Source organism: Raphanus sativus, chromosome 3 (assembly GCF_000801105.2).
Source record: "Raphanus sativus cultivar WK10039 chromosome 3, ASM80110v3, whole genome shotgun sequence".
In the NCBI taxonomy this organism is placed as follows: Eukaryota; Viridiplantae; Streptophyta; class Magnoliopsida; order Brassicales; family Brassicaceae; genus Raphanus; species Raphanus sativus.
Genome location: NC_079513.1, coordinates 14,977,657 through 14,998,593, shown reverse-complemented (window position 1 = coordinate 14,998,593; position 20,937 = coordinate 14,977,657). Strand labels below are relative to the sequence as shown.

Sequence of the window (20,937 nt, the reverse complement as noted above, 5' to 3'; positions counted from 1 at the left end):
TAAGAGATTAATTGTTTGACGGGCCTGGCTTCCTTCCGTCTTGACGACCAATCAGGTGGTCTAACGCGTAATGAAACAACAAGATTCGTCATGTGCCATGCCATCACCATTAACTTGTCCAATTCTTATCGGGTTTTTTATTGCCACGTGGTCGGAGCAGAGCAAGTTAACGGTTCCAGAAGAAGTATCCATGTGGCGACGACAGCGGGAAGGCTGATTGGCTTTCACGTCTATCTACGCCGCTGATTACTCCATTTGGATGGACCCTCACCAACTAGGCAACTACCTTTGTTTTATCTATTTAATTCTAGGGGAATTTTCAAAAATACCACTTTGAAGGTACCATTATTCATCTTTACCACCACTAAGTACACATTTTCAAAAATACCATATTTATTAAAATGTTAAAGACTCTTATATCTTTGTTTTTATATGCTTTTCAAAATTTTAATCCAAAATTCTAAATCCTAAACCCCAAATTCTAAACCCTAAACCCTAAAACTTCAACTCTAAACCCTAAACCCTAAACTATATACCCTAAATTCAATATCCTAAACCCTAAACCCTGAAACCTCAACTATAAACCCTAAATCCTCAACTCTAAACCCTAAACTTTATACCTAAACCTAAAACATCAAATCTAAACCCTACAACATAAAATCTAAACCCTAAATCCTAAACGTTCAAATCTAAACCCTTCATTAAAAGTAGTGGTAAAAGTGGTTAGTGTAAACATGAAAAGTGGTACTATGAAAATGGTATTTTTGGCAATTTCTCTTAATTCTATTCACATAATTTTTTTTGTCAACTCTATTCACATAATTAATCCACCAATTAAAACATTCCAAAATCCTGAAATTTTTGTAAAGCGTTTTCCTTGACCAAAATTATTAAATGTTTTGTCAATGCGATTAATAGTTATTCTTTTTGATTAAATAGAGTTGCATTATATATATTGTATATTTTATATTAATAAATAGTTCTTTAACATTTAGACCCAAAAAAAGAAAATAAATAATTAATAAATAGTTGTGAAAACAATGAGTTTGGTATAGTTATAGATGATGATTGGTTCGCCTGTGGCTGTAAAAATTTAACTGTAGATAAGTTGGTTGTAACTGTAGAGTTGTTACCGTAGATTTTTTCTGCAGAGACTTTTGCTGTAGTTAAATTTGTTGTAGTTGTAAGTTATATACTGTAAATATTTTAAAATAAAATATGTGATGTATATAGAAAATAATTATTTTTATCAACTAAAATATTTTGAATTAATGATTTTTATAAATTATCAAAGTTTACTGTTATTTAAGATGTGATATGCAAATAATATTTATGTTATTTAAAAAATTTCAATAATTTTTAAAACACACAAAATTTAATTAAACTATTTATAGATGTTTTACTATGATTATCTAATTTATTTAATATTATAGATATTTTTTTCATTTTACAATTTTACAGCATATAAAACAAAGATGTAGCCTTTTTGTCTAAAATACATAAGAAAAAAATTTGCTATAATTTTTTTGTTGTAGTTTTAAAAGTAAAGATATAGCATGATTGGTAAAAATTTATTATATGTTTTAACTTTCAAAAATAAAGTTACAACATAATTAATATAATTTAATGCTTTAAAAATAAATAAAATTAAAGTAGAGAAATACAACTCAACCAATCACCCACATAATCGTCTAGGTAACCTTGTTTGTGGATAATCTCATGATTATTGTTTATGAAAATTAGGAGAGCCAACAAAGGTTGAGCTGAAAAGAAAAAACAAGCTTCCTAGGAATGAAGCATGTCTCCGGCCGCACTATCCGACCATTATCCATGCTTCTCTATCTTGCTTAATTTTCTTTTCAGTCAACTTAAATGATCAACAATTAAATACTTTAATTTGGTATATCTGAAAAATAGTTACAGTTCTGTAGTAGGTAGTCTTAGTTTTATTTGTTTTCTTGTCAAACTCTTAGTTTTATTTAAGCCTCGATCTTAACATATCAAATTATGTAGGGTTACTCATATATTTCAAACAAACAATTAAAACAGTAAACCGAAAACTATAAATAATACTATAAGACGAACTTAGCAGATAATCTAACAGGCAAGGAAGGATATCTGAACAAACATTTTTTTATAAATAACTGTAAGGATTTTAGCACCATGGATAATGGAAGTTTTAATTGTTAATTTATTTAACTTGGACTAGATGGCATGATTCGGAATAAAATTTGGTATGGGTACACATCACGCTGCCTAAAAGCATCATGGAATAATGCTTTTATTTTTTGGTTATCACTCTATTTTCCACTCTATTTTCAATTTTATTTCATAATTTAAAGTAAATTATGGAGCGGGGTTGGATAGACCTGGGCGTTCGGTGGTCCGTTCGGTATCGGTGCGGATGATTCGGATTTTCGGATTTTCGGGTTTATGCTTAGAAATACCATTTAGTATTTACTAATTATCGGATCGGATTCGGTTCAGTTCCTTCCGGATTCGGTTCGGATCGGATGTAACCAATGTTTAAAATCGTTCAAAAATATATTTTAAACCTCAAAAAGTAACAAAATTTTGTTTCAAAATATATAAATTGTTTACAAATCTAATTAAATATTAGTTAAACTAACTAAATTAGCTAAAAATAATTCAAAATAAAAAATAAAACAAACTACAAAAATATTTTGAATAGTCAAAAATATCTATATCACCTTAAAATATATCAAAACATTAACATATTTAACTAATTTCGGATATCTTCGGATCCTAGTACGGATTTCGGATCGGTTCGGGTTATAACCAAACACCAAAGTACTAAGCTCATAAGTCCCATTCGGATATTTTTGTATAACAATTCGGATTCGGTTTCGTTTTTTTCGGTCCGGGTTTAGGTAGATACTTCGGGTTTGGATAAAAGCGCCCAGATACTTCGGATTCGGGTTGGAGATGCCCTAAAATGCTCAATAAATGCCGGAGAGGATAAGGCATCTCCTTCTATTATACTTGCATGTGGATGAGATCTTACACCAATAAATAAACATACATATTCTTTTGTGTGACATTCTTAAACTTGTATATTTTTCCAACCTCCTCTTATTATACTTTTCTGCATTAACTTCATTTGCTTTGGACTTAGCCGTCCGTAACCATACATCACCAGTCCATGTGATGTCTCCATCATATTTGTGAAAAATCTCGTAATGAATTATACTGTGAACGATTGAGGATGCAATAATTACATGTACAAAAAGTGGTACCAATTCGATGTACATCCGTTTTGGAACATGTAAACAGATTCTCACTGTCAATGAATAAAGTCTCACATCGATAATTGAAAAAATAACTAAGTAACTAGATTTTGACCCGCGTTTTTGAAGTGCGGGATATTTTACGATGAAAAAATTCACTAATAATTTAACAAATATTTTGGTTATTTTTAAAGAGTGTGTATTTAAAATATTTTTGCATTTAAATCAGTATTTTTAAATTCAACCCGATTGTGATTATACCGGATAATCCGGAGATCTGACAATTCAATTTATGTTTTTAAAATATTCATATTAAAAAATCACTAAAACCCGAGCCTAACCGATTGAACTGATGGATGACCGATATATAATCTAATTGGATTTAAATTGTAATAATTTCATAATTTGTAATCTTATAATCGAAATTTTAAAGTTCACTATTTTGCAATTTATGAAATTATGACGTTTCTACAAAATTTTAAAGAGAAAATGATAGATATAAAATAACTAAGATTAATTATTGTATTATTTGGAAACATTGATAGTAGTATAAAAATATATTGTTTGGAAATATTGATATTAGTATAAAGAAATAAGTATATTGTTTGGAAACATGGATAGTAGTATAAAGAAAGGAACATTAGTGATTTAATGTATGTTTAACTATAAAGTATAAAGATGTATTTAATTTAAAAACTTACAAAATAAATGTTAGGTCCAACAGAATGTTTCTGTTTTAATAAGATAGATATATAAATGGTTATGATCAATCCACTGATTGTCAATTAGTTTTAAGTTGGATACCCATAATAACCCGAATCTAATATGGTATCAGAGCGGTCGATTCTTGTGGATCAAAGTGAAATTAAAAAGGTCCACCCGATGTTGGACCACTCCGTGGATGGTATTCCCACAGTTGTCCACGCATATGCGTGAAGGGGAATATTAATGAATAAAGTCCCACATCGGTAGTTGAAAAAATAATTAAGTAATATATAAATGGTTAGGGCCAATCCACTGATTGCCAATTGATTTTAAGTTGGAAGCCCATAATAAATCCGATTCTAATACTCACTTTCCTTGTATATGTCGGACTTTTTTCTTATTTTTACTTAACATGAAATTGTATCAACTTGGAAATTGGAATAATACCTAATATTATAGTAACACTGAGGTCATCACAACGCTATTGCAGATCCTTATCCACCAAAAGCCTCCACTTCATTTTTTTTCTTCTTTTTTTTTGAACACGCTTTTTTTTTTGAACACGCTTCATTTTTTTTTTTTTTTTTTTTTTTCATTTTTTTTCTTCTTACAAATCTTTTTTTGGTAAACTTCTACTCACAAATATGCAAAGGGACATTTTATCAGACGTTAATTTAGCACCAACATTGGTGTCTTTTCTAGTAATTATTCTGGAAGTGGCAAGACATGTTCCCCTTTTAACTCCACGATTCCCACGCTTATGTTTCCTCCCGTCATGGGAGTGCATAGCATGAGTGCCATCCCTTTTTTTTCATGAAACTATTCTTTCTTCGTAAATTATACTCATGCCTGTTCAGAAGAGGAAAACGCTTATCAATCAGAAAAAGGCATGCTTATAGAGGTATAACCCTTTTAGTTATTCTTTAAACAGTTTATAGAATTATAGCTCAGTACAAAATTGAGAAAATAATTAGAAAAGCTATCTTAATAATGAGAAATTGTTATAGTAGAATATGTTAAAAGTCTATTTACTATAATAGTAGGTGCGAGAACACCAACTTAGTTCTAAACAATATACTTGTTTGGTATTTTGCTAATAATGAATCCTTTCTTATTTCAATTTGATAACTTTAATTTCTCACTATAATCATATCGTTTACGATTTTATATAATAAGATCAATAAAATGGTGTTTAAAAAACTACAACAAAAACATGAATTTAATATTTTGATGCTATTTTGTGAATAACGGTAGCGTATTGTTAATTAACCTCTAAAAGGTTAACGTAACTGAACTATTAGGCCAAAGATTTTATGATGAAAACACTTGCAGCGATGAAAATGTTATGAAAATATATTTGAACAGGGATTAAAACCAGAAAACACTTTTTGATAGATAAAATAAAATATCCATAAATTGCAACAACAAAATTCTGAAAGTAAATTTTAATAAAAAGTTAAACTTAAACTGATAATCATAAAAATAACAGGTGCAAAGCTTAAGACGGGCATATTTTAGCCGAACAGATCGAATCCCATGTCTCCATCAGACTCCTCCGCAGCTTCTTCCTCCACAGCTGCCACCACAGGAGCTCCACTAGATTCTCCTGAAACAGGTGCAACCGCCGAAGCAACAGCAAACTTGCTTGGATCCTGAACCAATACAATCTTTTAACAGTTAATGAACGTTTTTATTAAAAACAATATAATCTCAAGGTGAAAAAGAAAGGTCTTAACCTTGAGGAACTCCTTCACATTCTCAGCCTGAGGGAAAGAATACTCAGTAGCCAATGCAATAGCAAGAACATTCTTGTAAGCATTGAGGAACATGTGAGGGGCAGCTGCTATGGTTGGGTAAGAGATGGCAAGAGAAAACGCGGTCACCAGCGAGACACCAGCTGCAAACTTTTCAACAAGGTCGTCTTCAGTGAGGTTAAGCACCTCAGGGTCAAACACAGAGCCGTTGTCGTAGACCGACTCCACGACGAGACCATAAGAGAACGGCCTGATACCGAGCTTGGCTAGAAGAGCTGCCTCGGATGAACCGACTTTGTCGCCTTTCTTGATGAGCTCCACAGGGGTTATGATCTCAACCGTGCCTTTGTTGATCTTGGTCGGAATGTTGAGCACTTGGAAGAAAGAGGTCTGCGATGGGTCGAGGCCAGTGTTGCCTGGTTGCACAACCACATCAATTGGAGCAACTAAGCCAACACGAGCTGGAGCTCCAACCTTTTTAAAAAACATAGAAGTTCTAATCAATTAACAGTACAACCAAACCACTAGAGGGAAGATATAGAATATTAACATTAGTTAGTATAGTTTCAAAGTAAAATATTAAATGTTGATGAGTCTCAATACAGAGTACAAGGGGCCTTGAACATTTGTATTACAAATAAAGAAAAATGCAACTTCTTCGGTTTTCAAGTTACCAATCTATAGAGAAATCATAACTAACCATAACATCAACTATACAAACAATCAAACCACAAACATGACTAAAATGAAATTAGTATCATCATGAATGTGACTGCGTCACAACCAGAAACATAAAAGGATTACACTATTACATTTCAAACACACATAACAAACTTTCACTTTCCGAGCTAATAATCTCAGACAAATAGGTTACTGCAAAGCATCGACTACCCAACTAATCAACACATGTCGGACAACCTTCTAAATGCAATTCTAAAGACTTAGCAAAATAGTTAGTAACTATCATCAATTAAAACTGAAAAAAAACATAGACACGTAGTCACCTGTAACCTAAGTGAACGTGGTTCACAAGTATTACACTAGTCCATTTCAACCCAAAAATACAAACTTTCACTTTCCAAGCTATAAGAATCTCAAATCACAATGCAATGATAAGATTAAGCAACAATAATGATTACATAAAAAAAGTCAAAGAAGTTCGGACAAACCTTGTACTTAGCAACCTCCTCACTGACTTCCTTCAAGTCACCCTTGGTAAAAATAAGCCCAACGTTCCCCTATCACACACAAGCTTAATCAAGCTCTACACAAAATCAAGATCCTAACTTTCACTCACAAAACCAACGGAAACCGAACCTGAAGAAGAGGCATGAGATTGAGGAACCCATCGTTCCCCGTCTTCTGAGCATGAAGCTTAACAGATCTCTTCATCATAGTGTTCTTCCCCATGAGAACGACGGAGTCTCCGCGGAGACCTTTCCGTATGTTCTGAAGCTGAGTGGACCCGACGTTATCCGCCGCGACGATGAGGATCTGAGGATACTCATTCAGAAGCTGGCACAGCTTCGAGTCGTACACGATCTTCTTCTCCGCCTTTGTTGCTTTCACCGCCATTTTGATTGAGAGAGGATGGTAAAGATAAAAAAAAAAGTGAGGAGGGCCTAGACGAAGCTCGAGCTCGTACAAGGCGGACAGCGAAGTAGCGCCGTCGCTTTAACCTCGGGAGAGTGTTGTGTGAGTTAGGAGGAGAAAAGGAGAAACCCTAAAAACAAAAAGCTGCGAAAGACTATGGAGGAGGTTGAAGGAGAAGGCTTTAGGGTTTATATAGTTACCGGGGGTGGTTGTTAGGGTTTTGATTTGTTGGGTCTGTAGTAACGCCTAAGTTGGGCTTGCGAGGTGGGATCAATTGGCCTTTAGCCCACTACATCATTAAATTTGGGTTTAAGCCTATTTGGATTAAGACCGGCCCCAAAATCTGAAACTTTTTATTTTACTTTAAATATTATCATGGGCTAATGGGCACAATATACCCAAAAAAATCCCAAATTTGCGATATAACCCTGGTTTTCAGAAACCAAAAAGGTCGTAACCTTTTGTGCCTGGATGGACTATAATACCCTTGCTTTATCGATAACAGAAACGGCGATAGTACGAGGCGTGTGTCAGAGTGTTTAGGATATCGGATTTGGTGAGCAAATCTTCAGAAAAGGTGGTCAGACGATGGACGGCGGATCACCCGACGGACTCATGGGTAAAGGAGTGAAACAGCTCCGTTATGATGGTGATTGCGTCGGTAAATGTTATTTTGAGTCTGTATCGGGTGAAGAGATTGGTACTAGGGTTGATAGAGATGAATATAAAAGCTTAGCAGAGGGTAACAAATTTAGGAGAGAGGTTAAGTGAAAACGAAAACTGTGATTGAGAGTTTGGAGGCTAGGGACTCGTTTGACAGTGTTCGTTCTCCCTTAGAGGACGGTAAGCTTTATCTAAAAGCTTTGCTTTTTTGTGTTTACTCAGATTCTACTAAGTTTCAGTATCATGTTCTTGATAGATCGAGCTTGTGTTGATACTCAGTCTTTATATTTGGGTGTTGTGCAGGAATAATCGTTTGCAAAAGGAACGATGGAACATCTGGTCAGAGTAGTTGTTGGGGACTGGCAGAGACTTGCACAAGGAATTTGGAAGTTCGAAATGGATAACGTTGAAGTGAAGTACGATGTGGTTATGAAGGAGAATGAGACTTACGACTCTGTTGTGGAGATGGTGAGGGGGAAATATAGTGTGCTACCAAGAGAACCAGTTGCTCTGACATATGACTTCCCAACATGGATGAAGGTCCCCGGAGACAACACCACTCCGCCTGTGGACATACTGGAGGACGGGGATGTTGAACTCTTCATGGCGGTGAGGATGGATTTCGCAGACCTCCATCTCTGCGTGGCTTTTGGAGACCAAAATGTTGAAAGATACATGAGTTTGCGCCGGGAGGAGTACGGCGTTGCTGAAGATGGGACAGATGTTGTTCCGGGGAAACCAACTCCTTGGAGAGGTAAACTTTTTTTGGGTCACTAAGTAAACAAGTTAGGCGTTGAATAGAACTATAAACCGTTAAAATGTTACCTCTTAATAACTGTCGTAGACGTTAAACTGAATAAAAACCAACAAATATAAGGTTAACCCATGATGTTAGGAAAACAGGTTGGTGTTAAAAGGATAATTTATCCCCCCGTTAACACCTAACGTAGTTGTTAAACTTGGTTAAAAACGCCAAATATAGATCTTACCTATGGTGTCTCGTAAAAAGTTAGGTGTTAAAAGAAAAATAAAAATTGAGTGACAGTTAAAGGAGATAACAACGATTAACAAGGATTGACATTACTTACCCGAGTAGGCAAGCTTAGGCGGCGGTGGGCAATATCACAGAACTCCTCAGCAGTGACAGCGTGATCGCTAGGTAGGATTAAGCCCATGCATCAAAGAGATTTAGCGGTTAAAATAATACTATAGGTGCTAACGTCTGGAGTTGCCGCTAAATATAATGTTGCTTTCTAAGTAAATAACTTACGGTCCTTTCGAAAGAGTTTCCTCCATGAGCTTGAATCGACACTCAAGATCCGGGATCAAGGCGACAGTGGCTGTTACTTTCGGATCGCACTTGTAGTCTTGAAGTACAGCAGGCATCATCCGTGGCCTTTTACTCTTGCGTACCTCGGGAACCTCTTTTGTTGATGCATTAACAGGTGCAACAAAGGGTGCATCGTCCTGCGATAGTCCGAGTGAAAAAGACGGCATATCGAGAAGATAATAAGGAAGAAGCATCTGGTGGTGGTGTTTGCAAGCATGTAAACTCAGGTAGATACTAACAAACAGAGGGAATTAGTATTGCATAGAGCTAGATATTTACCTCGTCCATCTCCACTTCCTCGGATGTAATCGTCTGTGGATCGGTTGCGGAAGCAAGCTCAGCCGGTGTCGAGTCAACGAGTAACGGGTCATCGAGCACCTAAATGTAGAATGTAAATTAGCTTCCTCATATATGTGCAAACCGATTCAGTTATATATACAAGTTATCTTATAGAGTACATTGTTACCTGTTCCACATGGATGTTGCCGTCAATGTCTAACATTAACGTCTCTGAAGGCGGGGGGGGGGGGGGGGGGGGGGGCAAGGGATTTGTATGGTACCTGAGAATATATTAATAGAGTTACCATTACTAATGACCTTGTAGCTAGTTGGTGATAATAAGGAAGGATGCACAGTAACATTTATAATTACCTGATCAGAGATTGAGTTATCGGTTACTGTGGGGGCTTGTTGCTACAGTTGAGGTTGGTTAGCATCAAGAGGCGGGGGGGATGGGGATTTGTAAGCGTCCTGACAATATATGAATAGAGTAACCATTACTAATGAGCATTGATAATCGCCTATTATATAGTTGGTAAAACTAAAAAAGTGTTAACTGAAAAATTAAAGGTTACCTTATTAGGGCTTGAGTTAACAGCTAAGGGAGTGTCTTGCTGCGATAAAGGGGCTTGGTTGGCTTCAGACAATCCATTCAGGTCCCCCAAAACTTCATTGATAAGAGACTCGGCAAGTTCCGAGGGGGTGTTGTTGTCGTTATTGATCACAGGTGGTGGGGGGACTTTCCTTGACTCGACAAAAATGGGCTCCTCCAAAGGTGAACCGCACGGATTTTGGTTGACAAGAGAGTCAATGACCGCTTTGATTATTGCGTTTTGCATGGTTTTCAGGTTCTCAACAACAACAGCCTCAATCTTCCTCTCGAATTTTTCCAACTTAGAGTCAATGGATTTCTCTAGGCGGATCTCGAGTGAGTTAATCTCCTGGCAAATGTCGCGGGATGATGAGTTTAACGTTGAGGAAATCTGCGAGGCGACCTTCTGAAGGATAGGGCTGGTGTCTTGTGCGTCGGACGACTCCCCCTCTGTGGTCTCCACATCATTCTCTTTGTCTTTCGGATTATTCACCGACCTAACTTTCGGGCCTTTACACTTCGGGTCTTTCTCTTTCGGTTTCTTCACCAACCTCAAACGCTCAAGCTCGTTGGCGGTGAGCCCGCCTTCGAACATGTCCCCGCGAAACTTGAAACCGTCATCAATCAACTCAAGCATCTGATAAACGCCCAAGTTATCCGCTTCATCACCAAATTCGAAATCTGCAGCCGTGGACCATTCTTCATGAGGCTCTTCAATGATGGACATCACAGGGAGCTGCGTCAAAACACGAGGTTAAATTTTTAAATAGTAAGCAATCCGAGAACCTTCAATTGCTATCCGTTATATATGCCAATAGTAACTAACTATAACAGTTTCAGATAAGTTAAGAGTTAGAAGATCTCACAAGCCGCTAACAAAAATGTTATCTGTTAAAAATGAACATAGTAACTAACTATAATTGTGTCATATAACATTAGGAGTTATATGGATAATTAACATTTAGCTTAGCAGCTAACAATATGAAACGCATATTGTTGAAGCAGATCGGAGAACAATGATATTAGCGCCTAAGAGTCAACTACAAACAAATCTCCACCTTAACGTCTAACAGTCCGACAACATTGATATTAGCGCCTAACGGTGTCTATTAAATGTTCGGCGACATGTTAACAGACATGTTACTAGACAACAACCTAAAATAATCAGAACCACAAAGTTCTAGCAATTAACGAACCTGACAAGCGGTATCAATTGATTTAGCATGACCGGGGATTAGGCAGAACTTGTTGGCCGGCGATTGTTTATCGGAGCTGAGCAGATTAGCTCCGTAGGAGGCTCAGCTTCATCAGGTGTCTCGCCGTCGCTATCGGCCTCAACAATCACAACTGGCCAGTTGTGTGTGATTTCTTCTTTAAGCTGTGGGACAGCGGCAATCATCACAAGTTGGAGAGCCTCGACGTAACCCCTAATAGCTACAGAGGACTGTGATAAAGCTATCTCATCCTTGGACACAATATATGTGATGAGCGTCAGATAAGAAGCTCTGCCCCATGGGTAAGCAAGAAATTCGTTTAGATCTCTGATCATCTCGACGTGCTCCCGGATAATGCCCGGATTATGAGACGAGGGGAACAAAATAGATGACGTGATGGCAAGGCAAGCAAATTTAATCCTAGTGTCTCTGTCTTTAACAATCTTCTTCTTGAGCATATCAATGACGGTGTCGACGGTGCAACTCTTGAGAGACCCAAAAAGCTCGTTCCAGTAGAGCTTCTCATTGAGGAGATTTTTTTTCTTCAACGGAGGTTCTGGGATCTTGTCGCAATTGAGCCCAGTGACTATTGCGAACTCACGGAGAGACATCCTAACAGGAGTTCCGGCGAACAGGATCCATATTTCATACTTTTTGTTAACTTTCAGAAGCCTAACAATGATGTACTGGCCGAAAGCACCAGAGAACGGTGGATTCTCGTATATGTCGAGGATCTTCCCGAAGGTTGATTGACGAAGGAAGTCTAACTCTTCTGGTTCTAGAGCCTTGATTAGCATTTCTGTCCTCCGGGTTCTGTGGTAAGAGTTGATACGCTCGCCTAGAGGCTCCTCGCCGGCGGCGAACATTCGGTGGGGAAGAGAGAGACGATCCATCAGAAGAGAGAAAAAGAGAATAAAAGGCAATTGGAAGTGAGGATTAGGGTTTCGGAGACGAGAAACTCGTCTTTAATAAGGAAAGAGGAAGGTAATTGTTGGTTGGGGAGACGCAATTAAAAGGTCTGCAGATGTCTCTGTTTTTTTCTCGAAAAGTAGAGAGGAAGAGAGGAGTGCGACTGTTCAATTTACTTTACGTAAATTGAGGAGGCTGAATCGAAATGTCCAACGGGTGTGAGGGAGTAACTGACACAAGACAGTTTCGATGCACGCCCTATGGGAGTAGTCTGAAATGGGAGTAGTCTGAAGGAGTATAATGGTCATAATTATTAGCCGAGATTTTCAAAGGGCAGAGCATCAATTGTCTGTGTCTTTGAGCTTATCTGCGCCAATTTCTCTATTATCATTGTTACAATCAAAACTTTTATTAGTGTTAACATATTGTTTTAATATTTTTAACCCAGAATCTAAAATGAAATATAAAAGTTGTTAATGCATCTAATTGTTTGATCATTACAAATGTCATATTTTTTGCAAATGTAACTTAAAAATGTGTTCAAAGAAAATAAAAAACTTCTTATTTTATAACATAGTTTTTTCAACATATAAAGTCTAAAACATTTGATCATGTTTATTATAATTTTTTTCCCTTATATATTTAGTTTGAATTTATATTTGATTATTTAAATCTTATTAAATTTGGTTAGTTTATAATATGCTTTTAAAGCATATGAAATAGTAAAATATTTTGATAAAGAAGAAAAATTTAAATTCAGTTTACATTTTAAAACAAAAAGTTGAAACTGATTTATTTATAAAAATTCATGTGTATTAAAATACTAGAAATGATAATGACAAATTATTTTTTTGAAAAGCCAAAAATAACCCAAAAAGTCCTATAGCCCTATAAAAACCGGACCGGACTTTGAATTTTAGGCCCAAAATATTTCCGGACCGGGCCGAATTGGACTCAAATATTTACGGGTTTACCGGGTTTGGGCCGGGCCAGACCAGTCCGAATTGACACCCCTAGTTGGAAGGTGCATTATTATGGAACGTCAATAATAGGCTTAGGCATTTACCCGGTCTTGGGAAACCAAACCTTAACGGATTTAAAAATATATGTTTGGTTTGGGTCCAAGTCTAAAGTAAAGTATCTATAGGTCTTTTAAAACAAGTGGACTTTAGTTCGGGTATTTTGGACATATTTTCGATACAAAAAAATAGTTTTTATTTTTTATTATAGATATTTTAAGTTTTTAATTTCAGTTTATAGTTACAGCTGGGCTGCGGATTACGGATAAATTTTCAAATTACAAGAAATATATTTTTTAGGTTTGTTGTGGATTTTCGAGTCGGTTTGGGAACTTTTTGAATCTTAAAAACCGAACTAACATGAGTTTGAAAGGGACAATTCCAAACCCGCAACAACAAAATATAAGTACTTAAATAGAACTAAATGTATAGAATTCGAAATATTTGGATCTGAAAGAACCGACTCAAATATCCAAATGTCTGTATCTATTTAGAAACCCAGGAATATAAGAAGATCTATTTTTTTTTTATTTACTACTTTTTCTTTTCTAATTAGCTTATAAACTATAAAATTTAAACCAATTTTGGATGCTAACCAATGGTCAATGCATGTCAAACTTATTTACATACAGTATTACTACCCATTAATCTAGAACTTTATACAAGTAAAAACATATACAAATAATACCAGCTACGGTTATTTTGCTCTTGCATAGATTCTGAAAACAGATCACTCTTGGTTTGTCTTTGGAGTGTCCAAATAGGAGGAGGCCTGCTTTCTGAAAAGCATCTCATGATGATATTGATGTGTAGGACACTCTCTGAACCATGACCGCAAATGTTACGGTGTATTCAGTTTTGTATATAAAATATAATGAAATCTGGAATCTGTGATGTTCATCAGAAGTTATTGTGTATTCGGTTTTACATTAAAAACTAGGTTAAAATCCGCGCTTTTGCGCGGGGTTAGATTATTAAATTTATGAAATATACATATTTTCAGTTTAAAAAATACATAATTTTACATGAAATATATCTTATTTTGTAACATAAATTACATAATAAGTTGAAAATTTTAAAATGTACATTTCATTGAAAAGAATTTTGGGATTAACTAAATAAACAATAATTAATCTTTGCTCAATCTTATGCGGATCCCAAATGGGTTTATATAATATTTAGTAGTTAAAAGTTACCAATTATAAATATGCCATAATTATAAAATATGTTATAAATGTGTCACTTTAATTTTATTTTATTGTGTTAATAAAACAATATAAATTGTAAATTAATATTCAATAAATAAATAAAAAAATTAATAAATTTAGTTGGTCTTCAATATAAAATATTGAGTTGACTCAAAAAAGATTTCAAGGTTGGTAAAATTTGGAAAACATTAACTTGGACACAATATATTCGCAGTGCGTAAGATATAAGTTTCTTTCTTCAATCCTTGATATGTGCCTTCTCAATCAATGCTTCATTACTTCTCCAATTAGTCTTACACGCAAATTTATTGTAGAATATAAAATTACCTTATTTCCATAATTTAAATCTTGACGTAATGCGAACCCGGGTTCAAACCCAATAAGGCGAATCCGGGTTCAAACCCCACCGGCCACACGGATATGAGTTATTGCTTTCGACTCATTTGAATGTTCAGGAGAAGGTTTATCCGTGGGTTGTACCTCCATCCGGGGGTTAGGCTTGTGTCATCATTGACCCGGGTTTAACCCTTTAAGTTCAAAAAAAAAAAATCTTGACGTAATGCAAAATTTTAATTGGATGCATCTATCTTCCTTTTTTGACATCGCATCTTATCTATCTAAAGGCCATGCATATACATGATAACCTATACAAAAAGTATAATTTTAATATGAATATATGTTGAATACGGATACACTTTATATACAAATATATAGAAAATTTAGAATAAAAATAAATTTGAACTTCTATACACGAACAAAACCAAGTTTTTTTTACGTTTACTAAAATTTTAGTACTTGACAACTAAATTTTAGTGTTTGTACTTGACAACTAAATTTTAGTAAACGTAAAAAAAACTTGGAACATATATTGTCGTTGATTTACTTTGTTTGTTAATAAAATAAACGTTGGTCAAGTTATCATAAACACATATTATGTGTAACGATTTTTTTTGGAAAAAGTAAATAATCGGTCAATATGTACATAGGTAAACCGCATTAGAGAATACTTTTGGTAGAGACCCATTCTCAAATACAGAAGCCGTGAATAAGGATTATACAATACACTGCATTTTATAATACGTTTAAATGAAACATAAAGTATATATATGTTATGTGGTCGTTCATTTTTGATCAGTGGCATGGTTTTGTAAATTGTCTAGTAATTAAAGGATCTTCTTAAAATATGGCTGAAAATGAATGTAAGCATGACACATCAGCAGGTTTGTATGTAATTAACTTATAAAACTAAGGTTACTATTTCAAAATGTTTCTCAATTAATAAGAAAGGGATAACGAAATCTAGAATCTATGTCGTTTCATATCTTTCTAAGTTTTTTTCTCATAATCCAAAGGTGTCTGGCAAATTAAAGTGCAATTGACTATTTTTTTAAAGTTTTTTCTATCGATATCAGATAAATTTGATTGCTCGCAATAAAAAATTGATATTTATATTACGTGATCACATAGATAAGTATATTTAAGATGGTAGATTTCAGATCTGAGATACTAATATTTCTAAGTCTGCCGTTTCACTCGACATGTTTGTGACTTTGTGTGGTTACTTTATATTGCATGTAAATCATTTCTGACTTTTTCGTCTCTTATTAAAAATTTAAATTTGACCGTTTTACAACCAGAAAAATTACTATAAACCTTTTTGAATCACATGGCTGAAAATGAGCAGTGGCATATTTAGTTAAGTCAGTAGCTTCCAGTTAAGCTACGTAATCTTATTGTTCTCAATCTTCTCGCTCTAAGTCCACCAAGTTATTCCCTGGTCGCAACTGATTAAGATGGAAGTCTTGTAATAAGGTGTCAGTGTTGGGAATAAAGTGAAATAAAAGGTGAAAAAAAGATTTGATAAAAAAAAAGTGAAATAAAAGGAAAATAGTATCTGGTCATATATTAAGATGGTATCCAAGTTAGAAACTTTGAAAACTGTTAAATAAAGGGTATTTGCACCTCCTTTCATAGTGTGGACTTCTCCTACCAAAACTTTCAATAAAGAAATGGGTTTATACTGCTATAAAAGTCACTCTAGTTTTTTCAAGCAGTTTTTTTTTTGAACAACTGTTTTTTCAAGCAGTTTTGATTAAATAATTGATAACATTTTTTTATTACCATGAAAATTCTGGGCCTTATGCCTATAGTCGCCTATAGTTTCTGACGTTAGTATTTAGAAATTCCGATTTAAAGAATAATTGATAACATTTTGATAGAATGATTAAATAGTAATGATTTGCTTGCATAAATAATTAGAATGTGCTGCGAAAGCTATGACTCTATGACGCATGAAATAACTTGACACTTTTAATCGAGCACTTCTTGAAATACCAACCATTAGTGGATTGGATGTAATAATAACAATACAACAAGCGCAGGTACAAAAGAGAGAAAAGGAGTAGTATATAAGACAAATTGTATTTCAAGAAAAAAAGAAAAAGAATAGTATATAAGACAAATCGGTCTCTGAATGTTGTTTATAAGTGTCAGAATTAATCTATCTTGTTAAAACAGAAATCACAACTTTTTTATGTATGATTTTTCTTTTAATTGGATCTACTTTAAGTATTTAATCAAATATATTATAGTAATTAAATAATATCATGAAATCTTACTCCATGATTTTATTTGTTTACCCTTGATATAACTTTAAAACTATGCCAAAACTTATAACTTTTCTCAAATCTTTTATCTGTCGATTTTTATCCAACTCTTATGAAAGATCAGATCAAAGATTAGATTTTTGTTTGATTGGAACACTATTTAAGGCGTTCTTCTGTAGATCAAAGGTAAAAAAAAGATGAATTTACAATCTTTGACAAAACGCATCCATGTTTCCTGAGGAGATTATAGAATTTGACTGCAGCAAGGATTTTGTCGTTTGTCCTAAGCCCCAACGTATCAGTTTATTCGCTAACAACGTTGTTTTCCCTCTCAAATTATTTATAAAGTATACAAAAGCATTCTTCTTTTTTCTTCCCTTTTGATTAGAACCAAACATTTACTTTAATTTGGTTTTAATCTCAACTTGTAGTCAATTTGCTGATTTGTGTGATTTTTGGATATTATTCACATGTTTAGTCATATCATTTTGAGTTAATATATTTCTCTAATTTACTTGATGTATTGGTGTACCCTCAAAAGCTTTCCTTCAACTCAATACTCTTTTCCTTTGTACTTACTTTTTTGCTGGAACAATATCTCATGTGTCTCATTATCGTTGTTATCAATCCTCATGGCCAGCCAGTCTCTATCTCAAGATCTACAGAGATATTAGGTATTACTAATCACCACCTTCTTACTAATCATCCTGGTATATATAAAACAACCAGGAAACGTAATGTAACAAATTTAGACATTGTTTATAAACAGCCATTAAAATAAACTAGATGCGATGTCCGCGCTACGCGCGGAAAATGTTTGATGTTTAATGGTTTATGATAAAAAAATAGTGAAAATATAATTTTTTGGTCAATTTAACTAATTTTTCATAGATAAATCAAAAAGAAAACTAATTTTACATGGAATTTTTTTTGTATCCATAACTAATTATATATTATTTAAAATTTATTTAAAGTTTTTCTTTGATTTTTGAACAATATATTTTATGTTATTAGAATACTTAGCAAATTATTAAGTTTAATAACATTCTGGCAAAATACACAACCAAAATATGTCGGGTAAAGTACACACATAAATATAAATACAAATTTTTAATTAGAATAACATACCAATGTGAACAATACATTTTAGTTAATAAATTATATTGTATATTTTCCTTAAGCTGGATTAATTTTTGTAAATACTAATACAAACGCGACGTCTATATACTCCAAAAACTATGGTTTTATTTTCTCAACAATCGTAAACACAACCTTCATTTATCATACCAAAGCCAGTGACCACTTCTCTCTAATTCATTCGCTTCATTCTCTCCATATATTGACTTAACGCACCTTTTTTATCAGTCATTTCATCATATTTTTACTACAAATTTTCAGAAGCAGAAAGCCCAAAAAAAAATTCTCCATTTCATGTTATTTGGTAAAATTCTATTTAAAAGACTTTATGAACTATGTCTTTTTAAAAAAAACTAAAATCGTAAAGATTTGTGCAAATAAACAATACATAAACAACTACTAATATATTATTGAGCAAAAATCTTCATGGACTATGAAGTATATATTTGTTTTATATTTTCTTGTTGAACTATGAAGTATATAATTTTAATATTCATATCAGCATCAAAAGTATGGTTCAAATAAAATATTATAACTTTACTCTGTTCAAAATACTTACAGAATATACTTATTCTACCATTAAAACATTTTTGAGCGATGGTAGACTCAATAGCCGAGAAGCCACTACCGATGTCGTCAAGTTGAATACGCAGTACAACTTGTTCTTTTATTTATTCTCATTTCCCTCTTATTCTTCCATCTCCTCTTAGCCCATCATCTTTTATTTATTCTCTCTCACTGCACTCCATGATTAAAGTAGCCTAGTCAGAAGTCAGTTCAATAGGAAAGCTTAAAACTAAAATGATATCAGGTCAGTTTGGATGCCATTAAAAGATTTTTCCAGAATTTTTTTTGATAATAATACATGTTTTGTTTGCTAAAACAAAACATTTATGTTAAACACATTCATGGAATCATTAGAGAAAACATGGATTCATATTCTCACCTGAAGGACAAAGATAGAGGACATGATTCAACAGGTGCGTAGCCGCGGCTTTCATCAGGAGAGAGCAGAGACCAGAAAACTGTAAATGTTCAAAAAGAAAAAGCAATTCAATAAAGAGAAACATAACCAACACATATGCTTTAGGTTTAATCATAATACTCACCTGATGGTTCACGGTCATTGTTAACCATAGGGCAAAAGAGAAAGTTCTGCAAACAAAAAGAGTATTGGATTCATTACAACAACTCAATGAGAAGCTCATTACAACTTCATGGCGTCTAAAAGATTACCTTACTCATATCCTGAGATGCATTGCAGACCATTTCTGGAAAAGAAAAGTTGCAATGTCAATGTGTGTAATCATATGACCATGCATCCTGCTCTACACAAGGAGAGGATACTTACCTAGTTTAGGAGCGCTTGGTTTTACAGCCAACGTCAAGCCAAGAAAACATTCATCTTGTTTTGTGTTAAAGTCCAGCTCAAGATTAGGCATATCCGCTGCTGAACCAAAAAAATAAGTTGAATTTAATCTAAGGTTATGAAAGGATAAACAAATAAAAAAATCTCACCAATGGTGGTAAGCCTCAACTCAAAGGTCATGTAGAGGATACGAAGCCTGCATAGCCATCTATTGGGGTCTTATATTTATCAATACAGAGAGAGTATGTGTGAAACAGATTAAAAAAAGTAAGAGGATGAGTCAAATTACATTGAAAAAGAAATGGTTTAGCGCCTGATCAGCAGTTGGTCGTTTCAGTGGATCCCATGAGCAAAGTCTATGTTGAGTCAAAAAGATATAACATCAGATCGATCATATAAGAAACCAAGATACTTTTTTATTCACAGGAAAAAAAGAGTAAAACACAAGGACTTACAGTGATCAAATCAATAGCTTCAGGAGAAGCATTGGGGAGTAGATCAGCAATCCTTGTCTGTGGAAACTGTTCACAAATAAATTCAAAGAACAAATTAAATACAAATATTCTCTTAAAAAATAACCTTATATCTTTTCACTAAGATTTGTTACCTCTGTGTGACTAATACTCATGATCCGAGATATGCTTTTTGCTTCAGGAAACGTGGTCCAGTCAGGCTTGCCAAGAACACAGCAAATCTTGTATAGTTGATCCATCTCACTGCTCACAAGAAAATTCATTATATAAGTGTAAACAGTATACACAAACTTGACCCAAAGAAGCTAAACTGCACTATCAGATTTCACTGTTCAGAGACTCAGTTTTGGCATTTGGTAAAATAACAAATAATTCACCTTTCACCAGGAAATAGGGGATAAAAAGCGAAGAGCTAAGCTAATATTGCCCCCACTGCCCACATGTCTGCAGTTCTTTTACATGTTAGTCTCTCTCTAAACTATATTCTAATGTGATGAAACAGAAAAAAGTTTTTTGAGAAAGTACCAACTGCAGAAGTGTATAATGAAGACTGTAGCAGAACATCCGGAGCTCGATACTTGTTGCATATAAGAGAGCCAGTTATAAGCTAGTAAAGTTTAAATACCACCCTGCCAAAAAAATATAAAATGAATCAATCACTTACCAACGCGTAGACACATATTCGGTGTAAGGAGGCATAGATGCAACTTCTCTAGCCAGTCCAAAGTCAGGAATTTTCAGGATGTTGTTTGTCACCAGCAAATTCTCTTCAAAACCAAAAAAAAAAATACAATATGTTTTTAGGTATAAGACATTCAAAGAAAGACAAGCAATTAGC

The 20,937-nt window shown here is 34.2% G+C and overlaps 2 protein-coding genes and 1 pseudogene across 2 annotated transcripts; all 3 read right to left on the bottom strand.

The window, feature by feature from the left end:
• Nucleotides 1-5,321: 5,321 nt before the first annotated feature.
• Nucleotides 5,322-7,476, bottom strand: LOC108847832 (60S acidic ribosomal protein P0-1). The gene is made up of 4 exons (XM_018621179.2): nt 7,025-7,476; nt 6,877-6,945; nt 5,690-6,181; nt 5,322-5,605 (listed from the first exon to the last, which is right to left on the bottom strand). The coding sequence occupies exons 1-4, from the start codon at nt 7,280-7,282 to the stop codon at nt 5,468-5,470; spliced, it is 957 nt and encodes a 318-aa protein (XP_018476681.1). The 5' UTR covers nt 7,283-7,476; the 3' UTR covers nt 5,322-5,467.
• Nucleotides 7,477-11,398: 3,922 nt separating this feature from the next.
• On the bottom strand, nt 11,399-12,244 carry LOC108847830 (uncharacterized). Its single transcript, XM_018621178.2, has one exon. It carries the CDS (start codon nt 12,242-12,244, stop codon nt 11,399-11,401), a length of 846 nt encoding a protein of 281 aa, XP_018476680.2.
• Nucleotides 12,245-18,945: 6,701 nt separating this feature from the next.
• LOC108845285 (serine/threonine-protein kinase MHK-like) lies at nt 18,946-20,819 on the bottom strand (annotated as a pseudogene).
• Between the last annotated feature and the right edge of the window lie 118 nt (nt 20,820-20,937).

Excerpts from the sequence above, each read along its gene's own strand:
- LOC108847832 (XM_018621179.2), bottom strand. The coding sequence starts at position 7,282 with ATGGCGGTGAAAGCAACAAAGGCGGAGAAGAAGATCGTGTACGACTCG. Across the intron at positions 6,182-6,876 it reads AGGAGGTTGCTAAGTACAAG|GTTGGAGCTCCAGCTCGTGT; the intron begins GTTTGTCCGAAC and ends TTTTTTAAAAAG. Across the intron at positions 5,606-5,689 it reads ATGTGAAGGAGTTCCTCAAG|GATCCAAGCAAGTTTGCTGT; the intron begins GTTAAGACCTTT and ends GTATTGGTTCAG.
- LOC108847830 (XM_018621178.2), bottom strand. The coding sequence starts at position 12,244 with ATGTTCGCCGCCGGCGAGGAGCCTCTAGGCGAGCGTATCAACTCTTAC.